This window comes from Artemia franciscana, chromosome 12, assembly GCF_032884065.1.
Source record: "Artemia franciscana chromosome 12, ASM3288406v1, whole genome shotgun sequence".
Lineage (NCBI taxonomy): Eukaryota > Metazoa > Arthropoda > Branchiopoda > Anostraca > Artemiidae > Artemia > Artemia franciscana.
The window spans coordinates 28,498,696-28,523,820 of record NC_088874.1 but is presented as its reverse complement, the minus strand read 5'-3'; the positions used below and the strand labels follow the sequence as shown (position 1 = coordinate 28,523,820).

The following is a 25,125-nucleotide window of genomic DNA, read 5'->3' as shown; positions in this document are numbered from 1 at the left end:
TTTTTCTATATTTTCATTTTGTCTATTTATAAAAGATTTATTTGTCTTGTCTACACTAGTCTGTATATTCATTATGCATTCCGTCTGTTTCACTGTCTTATGCGTTTGCAGCGTTGCCGGATGCTTTATTTGGGCACTATTTGGTTGTGGCTGTGAATTGAGTTGTTCAAATCGATGTATTTTTTAGGTACGTTACTTGAACAGTTATACCTTTGGCGCATTTTGGGGGGAAAATTAGTGCCTTTGGCAAATTTTCGCTCTTATGGCTGCTCTATCTTATAATAGGCTTCTGATAGCACTTTCTATTTGTTTGGTTTTTTTTTAGTTTTTTTCAGTGATATTTAGCTACGGAACCACTGTTAACAATAAACTTTCTATTTAAAAAAGTGTTTTCAGCCCTTTTATTCAACTTTGTCTGTTTAGGATTTTACGTAAGGAGCTTAAATACCAGTTATAATTGTATTAAATGGTCAAATAGCTACCGGTAACTTTATGGCTATGAGTTGTTTTGGAGGAGAGGTAGGCGTGGTCTTGGGCATGGAATGTAAGAAGTGAGAATCGTTGTTATCATGTACTAACAATCACTAACATGATGCATGAAAATGTAAAGATTGATTATAAGGTTTACTAAAGGCTTAAAAAAATTAAACATGAAAATAAAATTCATCGTTTTCATCTCCAAGTGTACGGAAAAGTAAAAAGAAATTCTTCTCTGTAAAATTGACATTGTTAAAGATGATGGAAAGTCAGAGGTGGTTATATCAAGGAAAGTCTTTGAACAGTTTTGCAACAAGTTATGAACGCCCCATGCTTTCATTTTTTGTCTTAGGCATGCCCGATTTTCCCGATTAGCAGGAAAAATGATCTTTTTCGTTTTTAGTGCTGCTTGCAAAAATTTAAAGTTCAGAATAGAAAAAGTAAATGCCTGAGGCAAACGTGACATGAAAAATTCGTTAATGGTTATAAAAAGGTTTGTGAACACCCCGTGGTTTAATTTTTGTGTTAAACATTACCAATCTCTCCGGGTAGTAGGAAAAATAATTTCGTTTTTCCTATTGCCAGCAAAAATTGAAAATTTGAAGATGAAAAATAAAAAGCGTGAGATACTCAAGGCGTAAAAAGTCCTTGAATAGTTATGAAATAGGTCATGAACGCTCCATGCTTTCATTTTTAGTCTTCAAAATATCCAGTTTTCCTGCCTAGCAGGAAAATGTCTTTGTTCTGCTGCTGTCAGCAAAAAAGAGAAGACGAAAAATGAGGAAAGATAAGGTACTTTTCATTTTAAGAAACAATATTTGATTTTTAAACATATTCCCATGCTTTTCGTTTTAAAAAACAATATTTGATTTTTAAACATATTCACTCCTCCTGTTAACTTTTTGCTGAATATCTCCTTCCCCCTGCTTCTTTGAAAGATATTAGACAAATCTAAAATAATAACAGAAGTCACAGTATTTTCTCAGTTTGAGAAGACACCAACCGTTTACTTTTAGCATGCTATTATATCTCTTTGATAATTCGTGTCCTTATGCTCAATATCCCCCTTATTTCTTCGGGAAAAGTTGAATAGAGTTTCATCTTTTTGAGAGGACACTCTGGTGTCTTACTTTAGTAACTTTTAATTATTGAGATCATTCTGAACTTCTAAAATAGTTTGTGTTAGGCATCCCATGATCAAAAATGCCTAATGGGTAAGCATCAGGGCCCACCTACCAACATTATAAAGACAATAAAAATATGCTAAGAATATTAATGTTTGAAAAAAATAAGAAGCTTTTCAGATTGAAAGGCAAAAATTTCTTTTCAAACCTTTGCCTCCTCCCCCTAAAAAAAGGCTATTTGCTATCTCCTCTCACAACCAATTTTTTCAGAAGTTCTTGTTCACATCGTGTTTGGTTTATCTTGCTCCACGGCAACTAGTATCTTGGTCTTTGTTTACTGTTTTGTTATTACTTATTCAAATTTTTTTCGTCAACTGTCGGCAATTGTACCAATCTGAACCTCGGCTTACTTTTTCCTTATTCGTTGTTTTTTTTTTTTGTCTTTTCGTAGCGTGTCGGTGAGTGAGGTTCAGTGTATCAGTTTTAGGATAAGTTTTTTTTTGTTTTTCTTCTTTAAGAAGATCAAACAAACCTTATCATTGTCCCGGTATTTTTCCTATAACGTTTTTTTGAACAGACGTATTCGCCTGAAAAAGACATTGTTTTCAACAAACACTTGTATCTGAGATAAGAGCTTCAAATATGCAATATTGATTAAACGTTATTGCAATTTTGCTATAACACTAGCTCTGTTATATGAGTCGTTCCAAGGCCAAAGCGATCAAATCCAGTTTTATATTTTAGAGATTTTCGTTTCAAATTTTTTAAACGTACATGTTCTTTCTGATTTACAATCACCCCTCCTCAGAAGGAAACTTTCAAAACTATGAAGTAATAGTTACTTGTGTCATTCCTAACAACCCTTCACTTTACTTAACCTCCCTCCCCTATTGTGCAAATATATAGCACAAATTATATATTCTCCATGGATTTTTCCATATGTCATTCCTTTTTCAAATAAAAGGTAAAAAAAAGCAAGTTTTTTTTAACTGCAAGTAAGGAGCGACTTTAAAACTCAATACGAACAGAAATTATTCTGTATATGAAAGGGGTTGTCCCCTCCTCAACGCCTTGCTCTTTACGCTAAAGTTTGACTCTTTCTCACAACTCTACTTTTTAAAACAGTAAAAACTTTAGCGTACTGAGCGAGGCGTTGAGGAGGAGGCAACCCCTTTCATTTTTCAATAGTGTAACAGGCTTTTCAAGTGGAGCATAAATTTCTAAGTAGATGTAGAATTTACATAGTATCGGCAACGTTACGGACAAAACTTGCTCTGTAGGATTGCATAACGTAGCGCAAAGTTTTAAGTCACGCTGATGTGCTAGGCTCTACGGTGTAGTGTGAAAGAACCATTGTTTAAAATTCATCTTCCCTGTGAAGGTTGTTGATGCGTTATTTTTCTGTAGTCCTACGGTTTTAATGGTTCAACGTAGAAATTCATTCATCCATTTACCTAATTTGAATTTTGAAATCTTCTTTACATTTTCTTTTTAAGACTGAAACATGTGCTGAATAGGTGCAAAAAATACGTAAATATTTTAAATGAACGCTTACTTGAAACTCTTAACCTCATAGAAGAAAAGCCCCTGTCTAGTGGATCCAGCTCTATCACCTAGGCTGTATCCCTTTTTCATTTTATTATTTTTTTATGACAGAAAAATATGCTGAATAGATGAAAAAAGCGCGTAAAATAGAAACATTTTAAAAATCTGTACTTACCTGAAAGTCCAGACTTCAGGGAAGAAAATCCTGGAAATTCCTAGTCTAATAGATTCACTGTATCACCTTGGCTGTATCCTATTTATCTGTTTGTACAATTAATTCTTTTGCTTTATTATTAACAAAACTGCTAGGCGACCCCTGAAATTCAAGTGCTATAGCATCTCCATATTAGTCCTTACAGTGCACTGATTGCGCAGCAGAAAAACAAAAAAAAATTATACCGCAGTGATTTTAATTATGCACCCCTTTGAAATAAATTCTTCTATACGGGTCTGATTGAAAAAAAAATTATAACAAGTTTTGCTGGTATTTTAGTGTCACAAAAATCAGATGGAAAAGAAATATGTATATACTATTGGATTTTGTATCAAATTCTTTTTCTACGAATTGTAATTAAAATTATATCCCTGTCGCCCTCCACCCTAATTCCGTCCTGGATACGGGATATATTCTAAGGGAGCCATAGTTTTCACCGGAAAGTTCCCCCGGCGAAAATCCCCTCCTCCGAAGAGCCCCCCCCCCCCTCCAGAAAATTCTCCTCGAAAAAGCTCACCATGAAAAATTCCCCCGTAAGCAAAATTGAGCAGCCACAGATAAAGCACGACACAGGTACTTCAAAACGTCGAACAAATGTCCTAAAAGGTAACAAAAGTACCGGATATCAAAAAAAGTTGAAGGACAGAGGCTGGTTTATCTCCAATCACTTTCAACTTATAAAAAAAGGACTAGAACTCTCAATTTCCGATCGAATGAGCATCCTTCAAACTTTTACGACCATGAGGGCGAGGTTAGGATGAAGAAGGGCAGTCCCTCCTATACGGTGTAAATTCTTCTCATTTTGGGGTTTAATGTAACTCTTTGATTTCATAATAACAGCATAGACCATACATAATTTGGTCAACGTAGACAGGAGGCTTTACGTGCCATTTTCACAGATTCATGGTAAGCAAGGCCCCTCGGTAAGGTAGAGGTCACTAGCAGCTTGTTAATTGGTATTATTTGCAATATATATGTATTTACGTATGCTGAAGCTACTGGAGAGAAACAGTATTTTAAGGGCTTTGGGTAACTTAATTCTATTTATTAAGTTTTTAATGTTGTGCTTTATCACTTACACTGAAGTCGTGTACATTTTACTGACTTGGTGTTATAATATTTTATGGGGGAACCGAGCTGATTTTAAAATGATGCTGCCAACGGGGAAAAAATTTTTGCTTGAAAGTTAAGTAGCTTGGTTATTTTTGAGTTGCCAAAATGTTGAGAGATACGTGAAATCGTAAGTACGGCATCGGATTGCTTTTTACCGTGGTAACACGTGAAATGCTTTCAGTGAATCTATAAACGGGAAATTTGAAGTCTCTGAATATCAATCTCTCCATTCATCCTTTCTGATTCACTTAGGTCCAGGGCATTTTTCAACACTATCTTAAGCAATTTTACAGTCTAAAATTTCATTCACACCTAAACCTTTATTTTCTAACTCACCCTACCGATTTTTCTTGATAACGGCAATATTAATTACTAAGAAATAAAACAATATAAACTGTTCTAATTCCTTAGAAAAAAACCTATAAGGCAGTGATAGCCCTTTTCTCTTAGGTTTTCCGCTGATGCATTTTATTGAAAACATTTTAAATAGAAGAAATCTTGCTAAGTGAATCAGAAAGGATGAATGGAGGGATTGATATTCAGAGACTTCAAATTTCCAAATTTCCTACCGATGACCGGTGACAGGTTAACAAGGTAAAGAAGACATGGTAGATACGCTGAAACTAATTTGAATGCTTTCAGGTTCAAACCGTCAATACCAGCGGTATTTGACTTCAAATTCTTCCCAATTTTTGCTAACTCTTCAATTGACGCTTTCTCAAACTGAAAGTTATGTTTTCCTCGATTATCTTCGAAGAGCGTGTCACTTTTCACTGGGTCTCCGTGGGAAGTGTCTTCCTTGATTTTACTTCCACAGAGAAAAATTTACGAAATTCATCAGCAATCTGCTACTTATCAGTGACTGTAACTCCCTTAATAGTGATACCATTTATGACGTCATCATGTTTACTTGTGCCTTTAATCATTCTATTAATGATCTGCCAAGTACCCCACATATCACCTTTGTGTTCATTAAATTTTTCAATGTAATATTTCTTTTTTTTAGAACGTTTTAATTTATTCACTAAATTTCGTTGACGAATGTATTCATTTTTACTTTCTTCACATCATTTTAACTTTTGAAGAAGCATGCGTTCCGAGCATTTATAGCTTCAACAACTTCGTCATCAATCCAGGGTTTTCGGGGGATATCTCGTTCTTTTTCCTAGTAGGCTTCAAGGGGCAAGTAGACTCAAATATTGGAGTAATTATTCCAAGAAAATTGTTGAGGGCATGCCACGGGTCCAATTCTTCATACACTTTCTCCCACAACAGTACGCTTATTTGTTCGCAGAACTTACGTAAATTTACCGGCCGAAGAACTCTTATAGGTTTACGCCTCCTCCTTTCATGATTCAGACTCCGTCGCTTTAACGTACATGTAACAGGAAGATGATTAGATCCCAGAAAGATCCTGATATCACATTAAGAATGAGGTAATAAATTTGAAGGAAGAAATACGGTATCAACAAGAATAGCAGAATGTTCAGTTATTTTAGATGGAAGACGATTCATAGGAAAGTAACCTTGCGATAATATCAAGTAAAAAAATCAATATTATAACTTTTCAAACATAATAAATCTAGTTTAAAATCGCCCATTATTAGACAATAATTTTTTTTTCAGACAGAAGTTTACATAAATAATCATCAAATAAATCAAGGAACTCAACCGAGGGAGCAGGCCTACTAGGTGGTTTATGAACCAAACAAACTACCATCTTTTTATCCTCATGAATTACAATTTCTACTGAAAAAATTTCAGCCTTACTTTCAATCCAAAGGCATAAAGGCACTCCCTGACTCAGTTAAAAAAGCGAAGGTCCTACGACTGTTTAAATCAGGCAATAAGTAAGATAAGACAAACTGGCGGCCTATTAGCTTGTTACAACTATTCTCGAAGATATACGAGAAATTAGTACATGGTCGGCTGTGTTAATATTTGGACAAGCTCGGAATATTAAGTGAGTCACAGTTCTGTTTCAGAACTAAACATTCAACTGTTCATGCGGCTTACCTATCTAATAGAGTGCGTTAATAGTGCCCTAGAAAGGAATCTTATTTCTTTTACTGTGTTCGTAGATTTTAGAAAATCATTTGATACCGTTGATTTTAATCTTTTATAGTAGGTTAACTTGTTTAGGAGTCCTCGAAGAGAACATGGAATGGTTTAGGTCTTACCTGCATGGTAGGGAAAGCTTCAATGTGAATTGTGGAGTGCCACAAAGTTCTGTGTTAGGACCTTTACTGTTTTTGATATATGTGGATACAATGTGTTTTTACCTTCATGATGCCGCAGTTACATCATTCGCAGATGACACAGCGCTTACAGTGATTGCGGGATCTGTTGAGGATCTTATAGAGAAAACTAATATAACTCTGTAGAATTTATCTCAGTTCACAAAACATAGGTTTGTTGTAGTTGAAGCCTAATTGTGTGATTTTTAGTCACATTTGTAAAGTTGTAAATAATTGACATAGTGTTCTTTTACAAGTTATTTCCATTACTCAGGTTTTCCAATGGAGATATCTAGGATTTTATTTTGATGTAAATTTTAGTTGGATTCAGCATTTCAAAGTTTTTCTTCAAAGTTGGCTTACGGAGTTGGTATTTTACGAAGATTTCACAATTTTTTTCCTCTGCATGTTCTGAAAGCAATTTACTATTCAATTGTTCATCCTTATTTAGTTTATAGTTGTTCATTGTATTTAAGAAATTTTTCTAGTCATGTGAAAAGGGTCCAGATTATGCAGAATATGGCAATTATAAGTTTGGGTAAGTATCTTGCGTTCGGTAGTATTAAAGATCATTTGGAGATTTAGATATTTTGAACATTAATTGTATTATATCTGAACAGATTTTAATTTTTGTATACCAGGTTTTAAATGAACTGTCTCCTTAGTATTTTAGAAGTTTTTATCGATGTAATTCAAATTACCACAATTATTCTACTAGGAACTCGTATAGGAAAAAAGACATACAACGCGATCCGGATTTATGGTTAAACATGTAGTTGTTGATATTTGGAACTCAATCCCAGAGATTGTTAGGTGGGGTGAAAATCTTATGTTATTTAAAGGAAGAATATAAAAGAATTTTCTGGATAATTTGTGAATTATGGTGGTTAATTTTTTTTTAGATGAGAGATGGCTGTTTAGAGACAGCATAGTTTTTCGTCTGTTTTTTTTTCTTTTTTGCTTATTTCCTTGATCTCGAATGGATAAGTTATTATCTATATGTTGTTGTTTTGCTGCTTAACAGGGACATTCTAGGTCCCTAAACTGAGCAGGATAATGTTAATGTAGGATAATTTATGTATTTTTTTTAGTTGAAATAAATGCATACCTACCTACCTGCCTATCTACTTACACATCTGTGTTGAATAGTCTGCTTCAGCTATATAACAGTCATCAGCTTTTTATTTTCAACACAGTTTTTGAAGGGCCTCGAATTGACGAGTATACTGGGTATAGTAACAACGGCATTAAAAAGAAAATGGTGGATTATATCTCCATCTGTCAGCGAGGGAGATTGTCGGTTTCTAATTACCGCTCATTTCGTAGCGTTGACTTGGGTATTACTGATCACCGGCTTGTAGTTGCTAAATTTGTCTTGAGCTGAAATTTCAGATGGTCGACAAACGCATTGCAACGCTGAATCTCTGCAGTCTTGATTTTCCTGTGATGAAAGAGTGGTACACAGTTAAGGTTAAAAACCGCTTTGAAAGCCTCTCCCAGCTTTTGGATATTAAAGTCATGTGGGACTCGTTTAAAACTGAAGTCACCGACGCAGCTAGAACTACTCTTGGCTTGCAAGTTAAGGTAAAAAAGCCTTGGCTGTCATCAATTGCTCCGTTCAGTCGTTATAATTCACCTAGTAGAATGTGCTCTATTTCAAAATGTTTTTTGGTAAAGTTCTCAAAGGAAAACTGAAGAGAAAATCCTGTTTTAAAAACTGGTATTGATTTATTTTTGTGAAGTATTTTAGCAAATCAATCGCACTTTTCCTTATTTATGGAGAGAAAATAGCCCCGTCTTTTTAAAACCAGCTTAACTGGTAGCAATAAGTCTGGACTGACAAGTGAAGGTAATTTCTGGAGGGACAATCTATTCTTACAAAAAAAACCTATTGGTTCTTATGTGAGAAACCTTAAGCCATAAGAGCAAAAAGTCTTAAAAGGGCGAAAAGTTTGAAGTATTTTAGCAAGTCAATCGCACTATTTCTTATTTCTGGTGAGAAAAATAGCCCGTCTTTTTAAAACCCGCTTTGCTAATGCTAGGCACCAAGTCTGGACTGACGAGTGAAGGTGATTTCTGGAGAGACAATCAATTCTTCCAAAAAAAAATATTGCTTCTAATGTGAGAAACCTTAAGCCAGTTAAAAGAGCGAAAAGTTTTCGAATTGCAATAATTGTTACAAGGAAACTCCATTGCTCAGTGGAAAAACTGTTCTCTCTATGGTTAATTGCTTAGACACCCGAGTTATCTTCAAGACAAAAGTGAACGCCACATAGAAATATATAGGTGTATTTACTTATAAATGAGTGTAAACAAATAACAATGAACAGATATACACAAATATTTGACAACATTAAGGCCAGGCGACTTTGATAATACTGTATTTTGATTTAAGACAAATTGATTCAGCCAGTTTTTAGATTCTTTTTTTTGTGGTTATCCTAAAAGTTACTTAACCAAGGACTGAAAATTGCCTCCTTTTGGGTCATTTGCTCTGTGGTCCTTGTCCACCTAGGGGACAAAAGTTAAAAATTGAATATATTGGAAATAAACACACAAACAAAAATGTTTTGAGCAAAAAGATAATATGTATAATAGTCGTGAATAATATTCAAGATGGGTCATATACTCATGATCTGGTGGTTAACGTGGCTTTGTGACACTTAAAAAGATTAACACGACAAGATTCTTAAAGATTAACAATTTAAAAAGATTGAGATTTTAAATTGAAATCTCAATTTAAGATTTTAAAATTAAATCTTTTTAAAAGATTTAATCTTTTAAAAAGATTAAAAAGATTAACATATTTGCTTAAGATAGCAAATATAATAGTTGCTATTATATTTCAATATGTTATTTCCATTTATGCTAATTTAGTTACACAGTTCAACTATAATCAGCCAGTCAATCCGCCAGCCAGAATATTACACGACATAACTTATGTATATATACTTCCCTAAGCAACACAAGATTAACAACAATGATGCAATTTTTTATATATTGTGAAACCCTTGAATTCTGAATCTATATTAATAACGGGATAATATTGGAGCTCGATTGAGAGGTCCAACAATGGAGGAGACTGTATTTTACGTTCGTTAATATACCGATTGTATTGTGAATTCCCTGAAAAAAGCACAGACTGGGAAAATGAGATTGAACACCGAGACTTTGTGAAGCCTTAGGAGACGGCCTTTTGAGCTTAGATATTGGGACTGTGTTCTGAGTCCCTAAGATACTGTGAAAATAAGATGGTAACTGAGATGAGGAAACGAGAAAGAAACTTTCACAGGAGACTTAAAAAACGGAACTAAATTATAATTTTATATTTATGAAACATAACATTGGGGTACCATAAAAAATCATCTAATATCAGAGCCTGGTTCGATCTTGCTTTCTAGGACTATAACGAGAGAAAGGATGAAATGGCTAGGACACGTTCTGCGGATGAAGGATGACAAATTGCTATTAGATTGTCCGTGTCGGCCAACCGTCTAGAGCTAAACGAAAAATAGGTCGTCTCCGAATGGAGTGGGAGGTTGTCGTAAGGAAGGATTTAAGGAAAATAGAAACTTTTGTGGAGGATGTTGAGAGAAAGACTTCAGTAAATGTAAAGACGTAAGACGTAGTAAAGACGTAAATGTGTTGGCCTCAGGTGGCTTGGTGCTGCAGTGAGTTGTTAGTAGTAGTAATACTTTAAATACTTTTTTTTACATCTTATTCATGCACAAACTTTACAAGACACTCATTTGGTTATTTTTGAGTTAGTTTAAGCTGTTCCTAACTCACTCAGTGTTATAACAGTTCAAAATCAATCTTAAGGAGTCCTGTTCAGAAAGATGGCGATAACCTGTTTTTAAGAACTTGATTCAAGTTAAAGATTTGTCTTTGCCTGTCAAATGTTGCTTATTTACAAAAAAAGAGTCCGAATTCCGTCCGAGGAAGGTGATAGCGTTGAATCTAGGATGCAATAAACGTTTCTTCTTCAACCTTTTTTGTGACTACTTCTGTAGGAAAAAGGAATGAACCGTTAGCACTGCTTCTTCGAGAGATGTTGGATAAATCTGAAATATTAAAACAGTAAGAAGATTTTTTTCTTTGTCTGAGAGGACAGTCTAACCTCTTACTATACCACATACAAATCTACTATGATTGTTATACATCTCTTATTTATTTTTTTTCTTATGCTCAAGAATGTCCAAAGGGGAGGACATGAGCCTTCAACATCAAAATTTATAAAATAAAATTACAGATTTTGTGACATTCGAAAAAAGAAATAAGAAGATTTAAAAAAAAACAACTTTTGATTTCAATTATATTCAATCCCTTCAACTCTTCTTGATGTCATTTCGTAATAATATGATATCAAAGAGTTCGTGGTAACGAACTGTAGTAAGGAGCGACCCGGCTCCTTACTACTTTGATATCAAGTTTGACTCTTTGCCATAATTCTACTTTTTAAAACAATTAAAAGATTTAGCGTAAAGAGTGAGGGATTGTGGAGGGGACAACCCATTTCATATACGGAGTAATTTCTGTTCGTTTTAAGTTTTAATGTCGCTCCTTACTTTCAGCTAAAAATTATTTTTTTTTTCATTTAATCATATCACAAGGGAAGCAGTCCTACTTAAAATTAGGCGAGAAACCTCAATATCTCCACTTGTTCGAGGTCTGTGACCATGAGCATTCGATCCTTTCCGAAAAATTCTTGTAAAACATTGGAACGCACCCATAATAGTGCTTATACATAAAAACCAGTAAATAAAAATCACGCAATCCGGCTGCAGGCATTATATTGATCATACTGTACATTGACCTGACCGAATCCCGGTCCCCTAATCCACAAAATGATCTAATGGTATTATTCCGCAGTACACGGATTGGGCGAAGTATTTAGGGGAATGTCCTAAGCCATACAGACAAACAATACAAAATATACGGATGTATCAGAGAAAAATATAATAACCGTAAAACATTTTATGGAAAAAAGTCTTTTAATTTACGGATAATCCCTAAATTTTACTTACATTTTTCCCTCCCCTGGGAGTATTTTACTGAATAATTCCTTGCCCTGCCTCTTCGAGGAATTTTGGATAAGTATGAAATTTTAAAACAGTCTAAAAAGCAAATACTCTTACTGTTACTTTAGCCTATTGTTAGGTAAAGTAATCGTTCTTAACCTCTATGATTAACTTTACCCTATGCTCAAGAATGTCCAAGGGGGATGGCGTCAGGCCCTTGCCCTGTGACATCAAAAATAAATAAAAATGTGCATTTTATTGTAATATTCTAAAGATATAAGACTTTTCAGTTTAAAATATCATCATTTTTTAAACGGTTCCCACCACTGGAAACCTCCTCCTTGTTTCTTCGGGAGACGTTGAATAGAGTTAAAGAATTTCATCTGTCTGAGAAGACAGTCTGTTTTCTTATTTTAGTATATTGTAAGTTATTATGATCATTATAAACTTCTAAAATACTTTATGCTTAGGTCCACTGTTTTGACGATATTAGTCCCATGCTCGTGGATGTCCAATGCCGAGGCATTAGTGCCCGCCTACCAACATTAGAAATAAATCTGCCATAGTAATATTTGAAAAACAAAAACAAAACGCTTTTCAGATTGAAAAGTGCCATCATTTTTTTCAAACCTATGCCCCCCACCCTGATAAAAAGTTTTTGGTCATTTCCTCTCAGATCCTATTTTTTTTTCAGAAGTCTTTGTCCATATTTTGTTTGGTTTATCTTGCTCCACGGCAAATAGTATCTTTGTCTTTGTGTACTGTTTTGCTATCACTTATTCGAGTTTTTTTCGTCATTTGTCGGCACTTGTACCAATCTGAACCTTGATATACTTTTTCCTTAGTCGTTGTTTATCTTTTTTCATAGCGTGTCGGTAAGCGAGGTTCTATGTATCAGTCTTAGAATAAGTTTTTTTGTTATTCTTCTTTAAGAAGATCAAACAAACCTTATCGTTGTCCCGGTATTTTTCCTGTAACATTTCTTTTGAACAGACGTATTCGCCAGAGAAAAAAAACCTGTTTCCATTAAACACTTATCTATATAGTAGATAAGAGCTTCAAATGTACAATATAGATTAAACATCACTGTGATTCTTAGATAACAATAGCTCTGTTATGTGAGACGTTCCAAGGCCAAACCTATCAAGTCCAGCTTTATATTCTGAAGATTTTAGTTTCAAATCTCTTAAACTTATATGTCCTTTCTAGTTTAAAATCACCCCTCCTTAGAAGGAAACTCTATAAAATTCTTAAGATGACTTTTAAGAATTCTAATATACTTCTTATATTATTTCTAAAAGCACTTCACTTAACTTAACCCTCCCTCTCCTAATGTACAAAAATATAGCCAGAATGGGTAAAGAAGCAATGTCAATAAAATCAAGAAACGGAAAAATGCATAGCGAGCATATAATTTGAGTTATATATTTTTGCATTAGGGAGAGAGGGGCTAAAACAAAATAAAGCGCTTTTAGAGAGGATGTAAGTAAGTGTTTAGAATTTTTTAAAGTCGTTTTCAGAATTTTATAGTGTTTCCTTCTGAGTAGGAGTGATTGCCAACTAGTACCTAGGGTTGCCATCCGGTGAGAAAAAAAGACTAGATTTTAGTGATTTCTTGTTTGATTTAGTGATTCCTTTCAGTAATCTTGTGATTTATGTGCTGATTTAGTGAACTTTTTTGTTTAGGCAGTATAAAAAAAAGCACTAGAAATAGTGATTAATCACTAGGGGTGACAATCCTGCTAGTACTTTCTTAAGCGCAAATTTAAAATTAAGAAGCCAGTTTGACCATCCTTATTTACTCGGACTACTATCTCCATATTCCATACTAAAACATACAGAAAAAAATTTACAAAAATCATATAATTTTTTCTTGCTAAATGTCTAGCTTATTAAAATACAAGCCACCGATGTGGTTAGTTCTTAGATTTTGGATGTTGTTTGCTTTATGGACTTAATTAAATAAAAAAAAACAAGTTTTTTTAAATGAAATTAAGGAGCGACATTAAAACTTAAAACGAACAGAAATTACTCTGTACATGAAAGGGGCTTTTCCTCCTCAACGCCCCGCTCCTTACGCTAAAGTTTGACTCTTTCTCTTAACTCTACATTTTAAAACAGTAAAAACCTTTAGCGTTTTCGACTACGCTGAATAAAATGGCTATCTCAGAATTTTGATCCGTTGACTTTGGGAAAATAATTAGCGTGGGATGGGGCCTAGGTGCCCTCCAATTTTTTTGGTCAATTAAAAAGGGCACTAGAACTTTTCATTTCCGTTAGAATGAGCCCTCTCGCAACATTCTAGGACAACTGGGTCGATACGATCACCCCTGGAAAAAAACATAAAAAAAAACAAATAAACACGCATCTGTGATCTGCCTTCTGGCAAAAAATATAAAATTCCACATTTTTGTAGATAGGAGCTTGAAACTTCTATAGTAGAGTTCTCTGATACGCTGAATCTGATGGTGTGATTTTCGTTAAGATTCTATGACTTTTAGGGGGTTTTTCCCCCTATTTTCTAAATTAACGCCAATTTTCTCAGGCTCGTAACTTTCGATGAGTAAGACTAAATTTGATGAAAAATTATATATTTGAAATCAGCTTAAAAATGCGATTCTTTTGATGTAGCTATTGGTACCAAAATTCCATTTTTTAGAGTTTTGGTTACTATTGAACCGGGTCGCTCCTTGCTACAGTTCGTTACCACGAACTGTTTGATTCATTCAGCTCTTGAGCAGCTTGTATGGTAGCCTTGTTTAAAATCTGATTTAATGCTAATGACTTTCTTGATGTATTAATCTATTACAGACTCAAGGTGGCATTATTGGCAATCTCCTGCTTTTTTCTCCCCTGCAACCAGTAAAATTTCCCTAAACTAATTGAAGCCGGTAAAAAGGGTTATTTATGTCTGTCTTTCCCTAATAACATTGGTTGCCACTATCAAACAGTTCGTGGTAACGAACTGTTGTAAGGAGCAACCCGGCTCAATAGTAACCGAAACCTTACATTGCCTCATTTTAGAAAATAGGAGAAACATCCCCTATCTACAAAAATGTGGAATTTTGCATTTTTTGCCAGAAGACAGATCAGAGATGCGTGTTTATTTGTTCTTTTTTGTTTTTTTTTCTCCAGGGTTGATCGTATCGACCCAGTAGTCCTAAAATGTTAAGAGAAGGCTCATTCTAATGGAAATTAAAAGTTCTAGTGCCCTTTTTAAGTGACCAAAAAATTAGAGGGCATCTAGGCCCCCTCCCACGCACATTTTTCACCAAAGTCACTGGATCAAAATTTTGAGATTTGTTCAAAAATTTGAGCCAATCTGTTCAGCTTAGTCGAAAACTTAATAACTATGTCTTCGGGGACGACTTCATCCCCCAGAGTCCCCGGGGGAGGGGCTGCAAATTACAAACTTTGACCATTCTTTACATACAGTAATGGTTATTATAAAGTGTACAGAAGTTTGCAGGGGGACTTTTTAGCGTTGGAGTGGGAGTGGGTCGGGGGATGGGGTTGCGTGGGAGGATCTTTCCATGGAGGAACTTATCATGAGGGGAGAGAATTTCCATGAAGGGTGCGCAGGATTTTCTAGCATTATTTAAAAAGAAACAATGAGAAAATAAATAAAACTTTTTTCACCTGGAAGTAATGAGTAGCATTAAAACTTAAAACGAACATAAAATATTACATATATACGAAGGTTTTCTCCTCCACAATACCTTGCTCTTTACGCTAAAGTATTTTTAGTAATTTCAACTATTTTTTCTGCGGCCTTTGTGATTTAGGGGTCATTCTTAAAGATTTGGGATAAAATTCAAGCTTTAGTGTAAAGAGCGAGGTATTGACGAGGGGGCAAACCCCCTCGTATACATAATAAAAATACACAAATATAGAAGTTCGTTACGTAAGTTAATTCGTAAGGTACGTATGTTTATTACTAACAAAAACGTTCGCACAAAAAATTAAAAAAAATTGTATATCGTCCATTTTTGGGTAGAAAAATTCCTTCATAAGATATACCAGTTTGAAAGTTTAAAGGGGTTGACAACTTCAGTAGTAAGCTACACACTGAAACCAAAAATAGGCCGATGCAAAAAAATGGTATCAGATTTACCTTTTAAATTTTAAAAATTCTCTCATTACTTGAGAAATTAGAGTTTATCCTTTGCTTCTCTTTCTAAGTGATGACGTTAGAAACTTGGCCTACGGCAAAAAAGTCAATTTTTGAACTAAGACAGATATTTTTTTTTTCGATGGCAGTCGATAATCTTGATGAGCTGATCAAAGTATATGTCATCCATTTTTTGGTATTAAAATTCCTTCATGAGACATACCAGTTTGAAAGTTCAAAGGGGTTGAAAACTTAAGTAGTAAGGTACACACTGAAACCAAAAATAGGCCAATACCAATTGTGAGACATATAGAGGAGTTTTAAGCAACAGTCGGCTGTTAGCTCACAATCATCTTCGCTAATGAGGGGTTTGCAACTTTTGCTAGTTGGTGTACCTATTATTTGTTTCCGGTGTAATTGATGGTAAAGCCAATTTGGTTCCAGTGGTAAGACATGTTGGGGATATGTAAGTAATAATCGGCTATTAGACTACAATCATCTTCAGCAATGAGGGGTTTGCAACTTTTACTAGTTGGATGGAGGGGTTTGCAACTTTTGCGAGCTGGTGTACCTTGTATTTATTTTAAGATCCTTACAGATTAACAACTTCAGCATTTAATCGAAGCGAGGAAAACAAAACCAAAGTGTTGCTCTCACAACACTTTAAACGGCGAAGCCGAACAAAGTTTGCTGCAACACCTCACGTTACCCATGCAACGTATATCTAGTTTTTTTTTGTGCTACTACGGTTTTACTGGTTCAACGTAGAATGATATTTATCCATTTATCGATTTGAATTTTTGAAAGTTTCATTACATTTTCTTTTTAGAATTGCAAATATACTGAATAGATGTGAAAAACGCGTAAAATAAAACATTTGTTAATTAGCGCTTACCTGAAACTCCAGACTTCATGGAAGAAAAGCTTGGAAAGTCCCAGTCTAATGGATTCAACTCTATCACTTGGGATGAATCCTTTTTTTATTTATTTTTTTATCTTTTTTAATTTTTTTATTGAAAAATATGCTGAATAGATGAAAAAAGTGCATAAAATAGAAATATTTCTAAATTAGCGCTTACCTGAAACTCCAGACTTCATGGAAGAAAAGCTTGGAAAGTCCCAGTCTAATGGATTCAACTCTATCACCTGGGATGTATACTTTTTCTATTTATTTTTTTTTCTTTTTTTTATTGAAAAATATGTTGAATAGATGAAAATTGCGTAAAATAGAAACATTTCTTAAATTAGCGCTTACCTGAAACCCCAGACTTCATGGAAGAAAAGCTTGGAAAGTCCCAGCCTAATGGATTCAACTCTATCACTTGGGATGAATCCTTTTTTTATTTATTTTTTTATCTTTTTTAATTTTTTTTTTATTGAAAAATATGCTGAATAGATGAAAAAAGTGCATAAAATAGAAATATTTCTAAATTAGCGCTTACCTGAAACTCCAGACTTCATGGAAGAAAAGCTTGGAAAGTCCCAGTCTAATGGATTCAACTCTATCACTTGGGATGAATCCTTTTTTATTTATTTTTTTTATCTTTTTTAATTTTTTTTTTATTGAAAAATATGCTGAATAGATGAAAAAAGTGCATAAAATAGAAATATTTCTAAATTAGCGCTTACCTGAAACTCCAGACTTCATGGAAGAAAAGCTTGGAAAGTCCCAGTCTAATGGATTCAACTCTATCACCTTGGCTGTATCCTATTTATCTGTTTCCACAATTAGTTCTTTTTCTATATCATTAACGAGACTGCTTGGAGATTTCTGAAATTAAAGTAGCATAGTATCTCCATATTTCTGCTTATAGTGCGGTGTTAGAGCAGTGGAAAAAAAAAAATAACTATACAGCTGTGATTTTAATAACACGTATGTAAGCCGGGTGGCGGGGGAAGGGGGCACTTAGAGGTCTCGCACTCCGAAATTTTGGAGTTTACTGCCTCTGTAGTAATTTGATATTTTGCCTATTTTTTGTGTCTATTTTAATATGCACCTATTTGAAATAATTTCTTCCAGGCGTGCCGAAATTATTATAACGAATTTTGCTAATATTTTGGTGTAACACAAAAATCAGATGGCAAAGAAATATGTAATATTTGATCTCCTATTAAATGCTCTTTCCAAAAACTATATATACAATTACATCCCAGTCGCCCTTCCTCCTGGATATGGGGTATATTTTATGGGAGCCAAAGTTTTCCTCCAGAAAATAGCCCCCTGCAAAAAAATTCCCGTAAGAAAATACCCCTCCACCACATATCTCCCCCTCAAGAAATTTCTCCCCGGAAAATCCCCCACGAAAAATTCCCTTGAGTACAAAATTGAGCAGCCACAGAGAAAGTACGACATAGGTACCTTAAAATGGCGGTCCCAAGATGTCCCAAGGGGTAACAACAGGACCAGATATCAAGCACAGTTGTAGGACAGGGACTGGTTAGTCTCCAATCATTTTTGACAGATAAAAAAAAGCTGAAATTCTCAATTCCTGATTGAATGAGCATCCTCCAAAGTTTCTATGACCATGAGGGTTGGAGATGAGGAAGGGGCTGTCCCTTCCTATGAGATATAAATTCTACTCATTTTGCCTTTAATGTAACTCTTTGCTTTGGAATCAAGAAGGACTATATATCAATTGTTGCCCTCACCTCCCCACGCCCCTCCCTTATTACTAATTTCTTATCAAACAGTTCGTGGTTACGAACTGTAGAAAGGCGCGACCCGGCTCAATAGTAACCAAAACACTAAAAAGCGGAATTTTTATACCAATAGTTACATAAAAGAATCGCATTTTAATGCTGATTTTAAATATATAAGTTTCATCAAGTTTAGTGGTACCCATCAAAATTTGCGAGAGGGCGCTTTCTAACGGAAATGAAAAGTTCTAGTGCCCTTGCCAAGTGACCAAAAAATTGGAGGGCACCTAGGCCCCCTCCCACGCTAATTTTTTCCCAGAGTCATCGGATCAAAATTCTGAGATAGCCAGTTTGTTCAGCATAGTCTAAAAACCTTGTAACTATGTCTTTGGGGGCGACTTACTCCCCCAGTCCCCGTCGGAGGGGCTGCAAGTTACAAACATTGATCAGTGTTTACATATAGTAATGGTTATTGTGAAGTATACAGACGTTTCCAGGGGGATTTGTCCGTTGGGGGGGGGGGGGTTGAGAAGAGGGGTTTATGTGGGGGGAACTTTCTACGGAGGAATTGTTATGGGGGAAGAAAATTTCCATGAAGGGGGTGCAGGAGTTTCTAGCATTATTTAAAAAAAACAATGAAAAAACAAATATGAATAAGTTTCTTCAACTGAAAGTAAGGAGCTGCATTAAAAATTAAAACGAACAGAAAATATTACGTATATAAGGGGTTCACCTCCTCCTAATACCTCACTCTTTACGGTAAGGTGTTTTTAGTAATCTCAACTATTTATTCTACGGCCTTTGTGATTCAGGGGTCATTCTTAAGGAATTGGGACAAAATTTAAGCTTTAGTGTAAAGAGCGAGGTATTGACGAGAGGACGAACCCCCTCATATCTATATATATATATAAACTAGCTGTTGGGGTGGCGCTTCGCGCCACCCCAACACCTAGTTGGTGGGAGCGCTTTGCGCCCCCACCAACTACATTCAAACATTCCCTGTGTCCCCATCGTCATTTATATATCCCCCTGTGCCCCCGGCATCCCCCTTGTAGTTGTGTCCCTGTGTCCTCGTCGTTGTCTATATTCCCAGTATCCCGGTCGTCATTTGCGTCCCAGTGTCCCAGTCTGTGATTTCTCTTTGAGTGTCCCGGTCGTCATTTATATTCCCCGTGTCCCGGTGTCCTGGTCGTCATTTGTGTCCCGGTCTGCAATTTATCTTTGAGTGTACCGGTCGTCATTTATAACTCCCGGTCGTTATTTGTGTCCCAGTCTGTAATTTCTCTTTGAGTGTCCCGGTCGTCATTTATATTCCCTAAGCTTTATTATTGGCAGGGGGAGGGTACAGGCACGTAAGCATAATTTTCATTTGCTGGGAGAAACGACTTTAGAAGGGTTCTAAAATTAGGAGGATACATTAATCAAACTACAAAACAATGCAGTTTTCTAAGATAACTAGAAGGAATTATGGAAAGGATTGTAAAAAGTCATGAGATTCTCCCTCCATACGAATTAAGTAGGGATAGGGAAGGGTTGGGGTTGTGTTACAGAGTTCATGCATAGCGTCTCGAACGGAAAGTTTGAATAATCTGGAAGAGACGTAAATACATATTTTAGAGGGGGGACTCTATGAATACTGGCGAGGGGTACAATTGGACTGGGAATGCAACAAAATACTTAACCTGACAGTTGAATAGCATTTCTAAAAATTGATATTACTATTATGCAATTAAAAACACTTTCGATTAAATCCCTCTTATTATCTAGACCTCGTTTAATAAATATTGCGACATATTTTATTGCCAGTAAACAATATAAACGATGTCAATTTCCCACTTTTCGTGCCTTTAGATAAAAAGAGCGTTAAAAATTATTATTCTTTTTGTCGAGCAACAGAAATTAGGTAAACACGGCCAATAGATTATCGCTGTCACACTTCTGTACAAACGTATCTTTTAAAAATCATTCCTGGTTGTCAATCAAATAAAAAACATTTTTTTCAAATAAAAGTAGACTGACATTAAAATTTAAAATAAACAAAAATTATTCCGTATCTGAGGTGGGCTTCTTCTCTTCAACGCCAAAACTCGTAATGGTAAAGTTTTATGTGCTTTGAAAATAATTCTTATTTGTAACAACCCTTGTGTTTCTGCAGTTTCAAATAGTTTGTGGCAACGAACTCTAAGTAAGGAGCGATGCGGCTCTCAAGTACCCGAAACTCTAAAAAAGGGAATTTTGATACCAATAGATATCAATAAGAATCGGTTTAATATGTTGATTCCAAATATATAAGATTCCGTTTAGTGTAACCAATGAAAACCTACGATCCTGAGAAAATTTGTCTGATTTCCAAAAAAGGGAGGAAAAACCCTTGAAAGTCATTGAAACTTGATGTAAATTATACCATCAGATTCAGCGTATCCGAGAACCGTAGTGTAGAATTTTCAAGCTCCCATCTACATAAACATGGAGTTTTGTATTTTTGCCAGAATTAAAATCAGGGATGCGTCTTTATTTGTTTTTTTTCCAGGGATAACCGCATTAAACTAATAGTAGAACATCGGGAAAGGGCTCATTCGAATGGAAATTAGAAGTTCTATTGCCCTTTATAAGTGACCAAACAGATTGGAGGGTAACTAGCCCACCTCCCACGCCTCTTTTCTACCCAAAATCTCCCGATCAAAACTTTGAGATAGTGATTTTGTTCAGCATAGTTGAAAACTTCCAAAACTATACCTTTGGAGAAAACATTTCCCACGGGATTCCACGGAATGGGGATTTCCGGAGTAATCAGAAAACAATTAGAACATAAAGTCTTTTTCAAAAGAAAGTAAGTATGCTAAGGATAATTTTTCAGGATGAATCTTCTACAACAAATTTTACGAAGAAGGATTTACAGCGATTATGGAAGTGTCCGGAAGGAATTTTACCAAGAGGGGGGTATATTCTGCGTGGGAGGAGCTTTCCACACAAGAGTTTCCCATGAGAGGCGGGAATTTTTCACAGGGGATAAGGCAAACTTACCGGCATTATTTGAAAAACGTTCAGAAGAAAAACAATTTTTTAGACTGAAAGTAAGGGGCAACATTAAAACTTAAAACGAACAGAAATTATTCAGTATATGAACAGGTCCTTTCCCCCTCAATTCCCTGCTCATTACTCTAAAGTCGGACAGTCTGTTCCAATTTCTTAATAACGACCCCTGAAACGCAAGGACCGTCCAATAAGAATAGCAGCTTTTTTGAAGTGCTTAAAACTTTAGCTTGAAGAGTAAGGTATTGAGAAGGGGACAACTCCTTAATAGGCGGTATAATTTCTTTTCGTTTTGAGTTTTAATGTTGCCCCTTACTTTCAGTTGAAAAAGATTTTTTTTTTTATTTAATCTCTTAAAGAACTGGGGAAAAATTCCGTCATAAAGAGCGGGCGGTTGAGGAGAGGGAGACTCCCTCATATATGGGCTAATTTCTGTTCATTTTATGTTTTAATGTCAATAGTCTACTTTTTACATACGGAACGTTTTTTTATATTTTATTCCTCTTAATTTTTAGTACCATACCAAAGGTTGTTCTAAATGCCAAGAGGGCTACCACTCCTTCAAAAATGACTCTTTAAACAAATTTTTGAGAATTAAAGGCTGGAATTTTTGTTGGAATTGATTAAATCCTGCACTTTTTCGTGATTATTCTAGTGATAATAGGTCTTCTCATCATTATGGAACGCATCATTCGAGTGAGTTTATTGTCTCACATCGAAGTGGAACCAGGGAGTGGTTCCACTTCAAAAGGCCACATCGAAGTGGCTTCCCTATTAGATTTGTAGGGCTTAGTCTGTAAAAATCTATTCCAGAGAGTATTCGGGCGACTGAGCACCTGGGTTTGATCAAAAGTAAGTTGAAAAAGTTTTTTTTTTATGGTGAGCCTCATAGTTATTTTTTTTAATTTATTTTTATTATTACTATTCTTTTATTTCTCACTATTATTACTGTGGGTCGACTGGTAATCTTTTATTGTGTTTTTTATCTCTTTGTATTTAGTTATTAATAGTTAGAAAGTTAGTTATGCGTCACCCGTTCAGTCGCAAATGCTTTTTGTACCTTTCTTGGGGCGGGCAATGACAACTTAGTTGAATTATTGTTGTTGTTTTTTTGTTTTTTTGTTGTTGCTGTAAATAGAAGTGAACTGAACTGAATGTTTTGAAGAAAAGCTCATTTAGTGAATTTATTTTTTGAAACAAAGTATAATTATCCAAAACTATTGTCTCCATAATAAGATTGAGAGCTACGCTCCCTCAGCCACTTACGCTGCACACTACTGTAAACAGCATGGAAACGTTTCACAAACTTTGGATGTAGAAACTGAGGAACATCCAAAAAGGCTCAGCAAAAGTGGCTCTGAAGGACAAGTGCTACTCCCAAGAAAAAAAGATTACTAGATAGCATTCAGATTTATGCAACGTTTTGAACTTTTTGGAGTATTTCGATTTGAGATTTTTTCTAGGAAACATATATATATATATATATATATATATATATATATATATATATATATATATATATATATAAATAAGTTGTTTGTTTGTCTGTTGACTGACGTCATGTTTGTCGACTGACGAAATTACAGACCGGGACACCGGGACACAAATGACGGCCGGGACACTCAAAGAGAAATTACAGAATGGGACACCGGGACACAAATAACGACCGGGACACAGGGATACAACTACAACGGGGACGCCGGGGGGCAAAGGGGGATATATAAATGATGACCGGGACACAGGGAATGTTCGATTAGCAATCACCATCAACAAAGCCCAAGGGCAATCATTAGAATAATGAGGTATAGATCTGAATACGGATTGTTTTTCCCATGGACAATTATATGTAGCATGTTCAAGAGTCGGTAAACCTGACAATCTATTTATATGCACAGACAATGGGACAGCGAAGAATGTTGTATATTCACAAGTTTTACATAGTTAAAAACATATATATATATATATATATATATATATATATATATATATATATATATATATATATATATATATATATATATATATATATATATATATATATTTATACATGTATGCCTCCTTACATCTATATGTGCTATCTGCTATCCTGCTATCTACATATGTGTCCGCTTACAATAAAAATGAGAAAAAGCGGAGTAGGAAATGAAAAAAAGAAAAAGGAAAACATAGCTAACACAAAAATTTAAGCCACATAATCACATAAACAATTGAGTCAACGGTGAATTGTATAGCTTAATGAGAGATCGCACGCAAGCTCTGTGCTCTATGTCGATAACTTTAATTAATGAATTGAATATTCCGCAAACAGGAATATTAAATTTTTTATACCGGAATAATCGGAATTTACATTTATATATATATATATATATATATATATATATATATATATATATATATATATATATATATATATATATATATATATATATATATATATATATATAATAACACTGCGTATTAAAACATTTCGAAGTTGCACATAATTTAATAAAAACGTATTTTTTTAGAGTTTTGGTTTATTTGATGAGCCTACTGTAAATTTGCTGAGAAAAAATCTATGATGAGCAGTGAGTCAAAACTTGCAGCCTACATACTAAGCTTTCTTGTGATACAAAAAATAATTTAAATAGATAATTTCCTTTAAAGCTCTTTCTTATTGTCGTTTCTAACTGGAACTCAAAGCTCAAATAAGTCAAGAATCTTTGTCCGAATCACTCGAGGTCGTTTTTGTATTTGTTCATAGGAGTTTTTTTCATACTTCTTTTATAATTAATATATTCTGTCATTAGTTGGGAGACATAAGTTTTTTGCATTGAATTTCTTTATGCTGCTATCTGCTTACGAATTCCTGTGAATTTTTGCGTTTAGAATAAGGCTTCCATTGAAGCACAACATTTTTGTCTTTAGAATTTGTTATAAAAATTAGTTAATTTTGCTCTTAGACACGGAAAAACAAGGTATTACCTGAAAATGATACTTCTTAGTTTCAAATATCTCGTCATTTGCTCGTTCAGCATATAATTCTGCTCTGAAGAACTTCTCATAAACGAAACCTGCTACTATAGCTCCAAAAATCGGCCCAACCCAATATACCTGAAAATTAAGATGATATTCTGAATAAAAAAATTAATCTAAATGTAATAAACACAGATATCCAACGTCTTGTTTATAAACATATTGAGTCCTTTGGACAGTGTATCTGTGTCAGCTACGCTACAGCTACGGTTACAGAAATGGCTGTAATAAACAAAATTGGCTTACATTTTCGAATTTTAGCACCATTCCCTAGATCCATCTTACATAACAGGGGTTTTGATAAGTTGAAGACAAGTGGGTATTTGGGTATTACTTTGAAGCTTACAAAAGATGCTTAAATCTCAAATCAATTTGATTATTTGATATGGGTGAAGGGAAACCAGCGGGTAGTCGTATGGTTACAGTCTGAATACTAGCGCCACCATTCGAGGTAGACTATCCAATAGGAGAGGTAAGAGCTGCCCATTCTTTTATTAATTTATCAGTGATGGTTTATTTGTACAAAATATTGATAGAAAGGAAATAAATATCGAACACTCTACAGAAACAAAAATTACAAAAAAATGAGAGGAAGGGC

General features: G+C 34.8%; 1 protein-coding gene across 2 annotated transcripts in view; it reads right to left on the bottom strand.

Moving 5' to 3' along the window:
• Positions 1-8,983: 8,983 nt before the first annotated feature.
• Positions 8,984-25,125, bottom strand: part of LOC136033950 (aquaporin AQPAe.a-like) — a 32,421-nt gene continuing 16,279 nt past the window's right edge. For both annotated transcript variants that reach the window (XM_065714974.1, XM_065714973.1), the window contains exons 5-7: positions 24,477-24,605; positions 17,472-17,613; positions 8,984-10,774 (exon numbers count right to left, since the gene is read on the bottom strand). In XM_065714974.1, the coding sequence (XP_065571046.1) occupies positions 17,551-17,613; positions 24,477-24,605 (192 nt within the window). In that variant the 3' untranslated portion in view covers positions 8,984-10,774; positions 17,472-17,550. The remainder of the gene's footprint in view (positions 10,775-17,471; positions 17,614-24,476; positions 24,606-25,125) is intronic.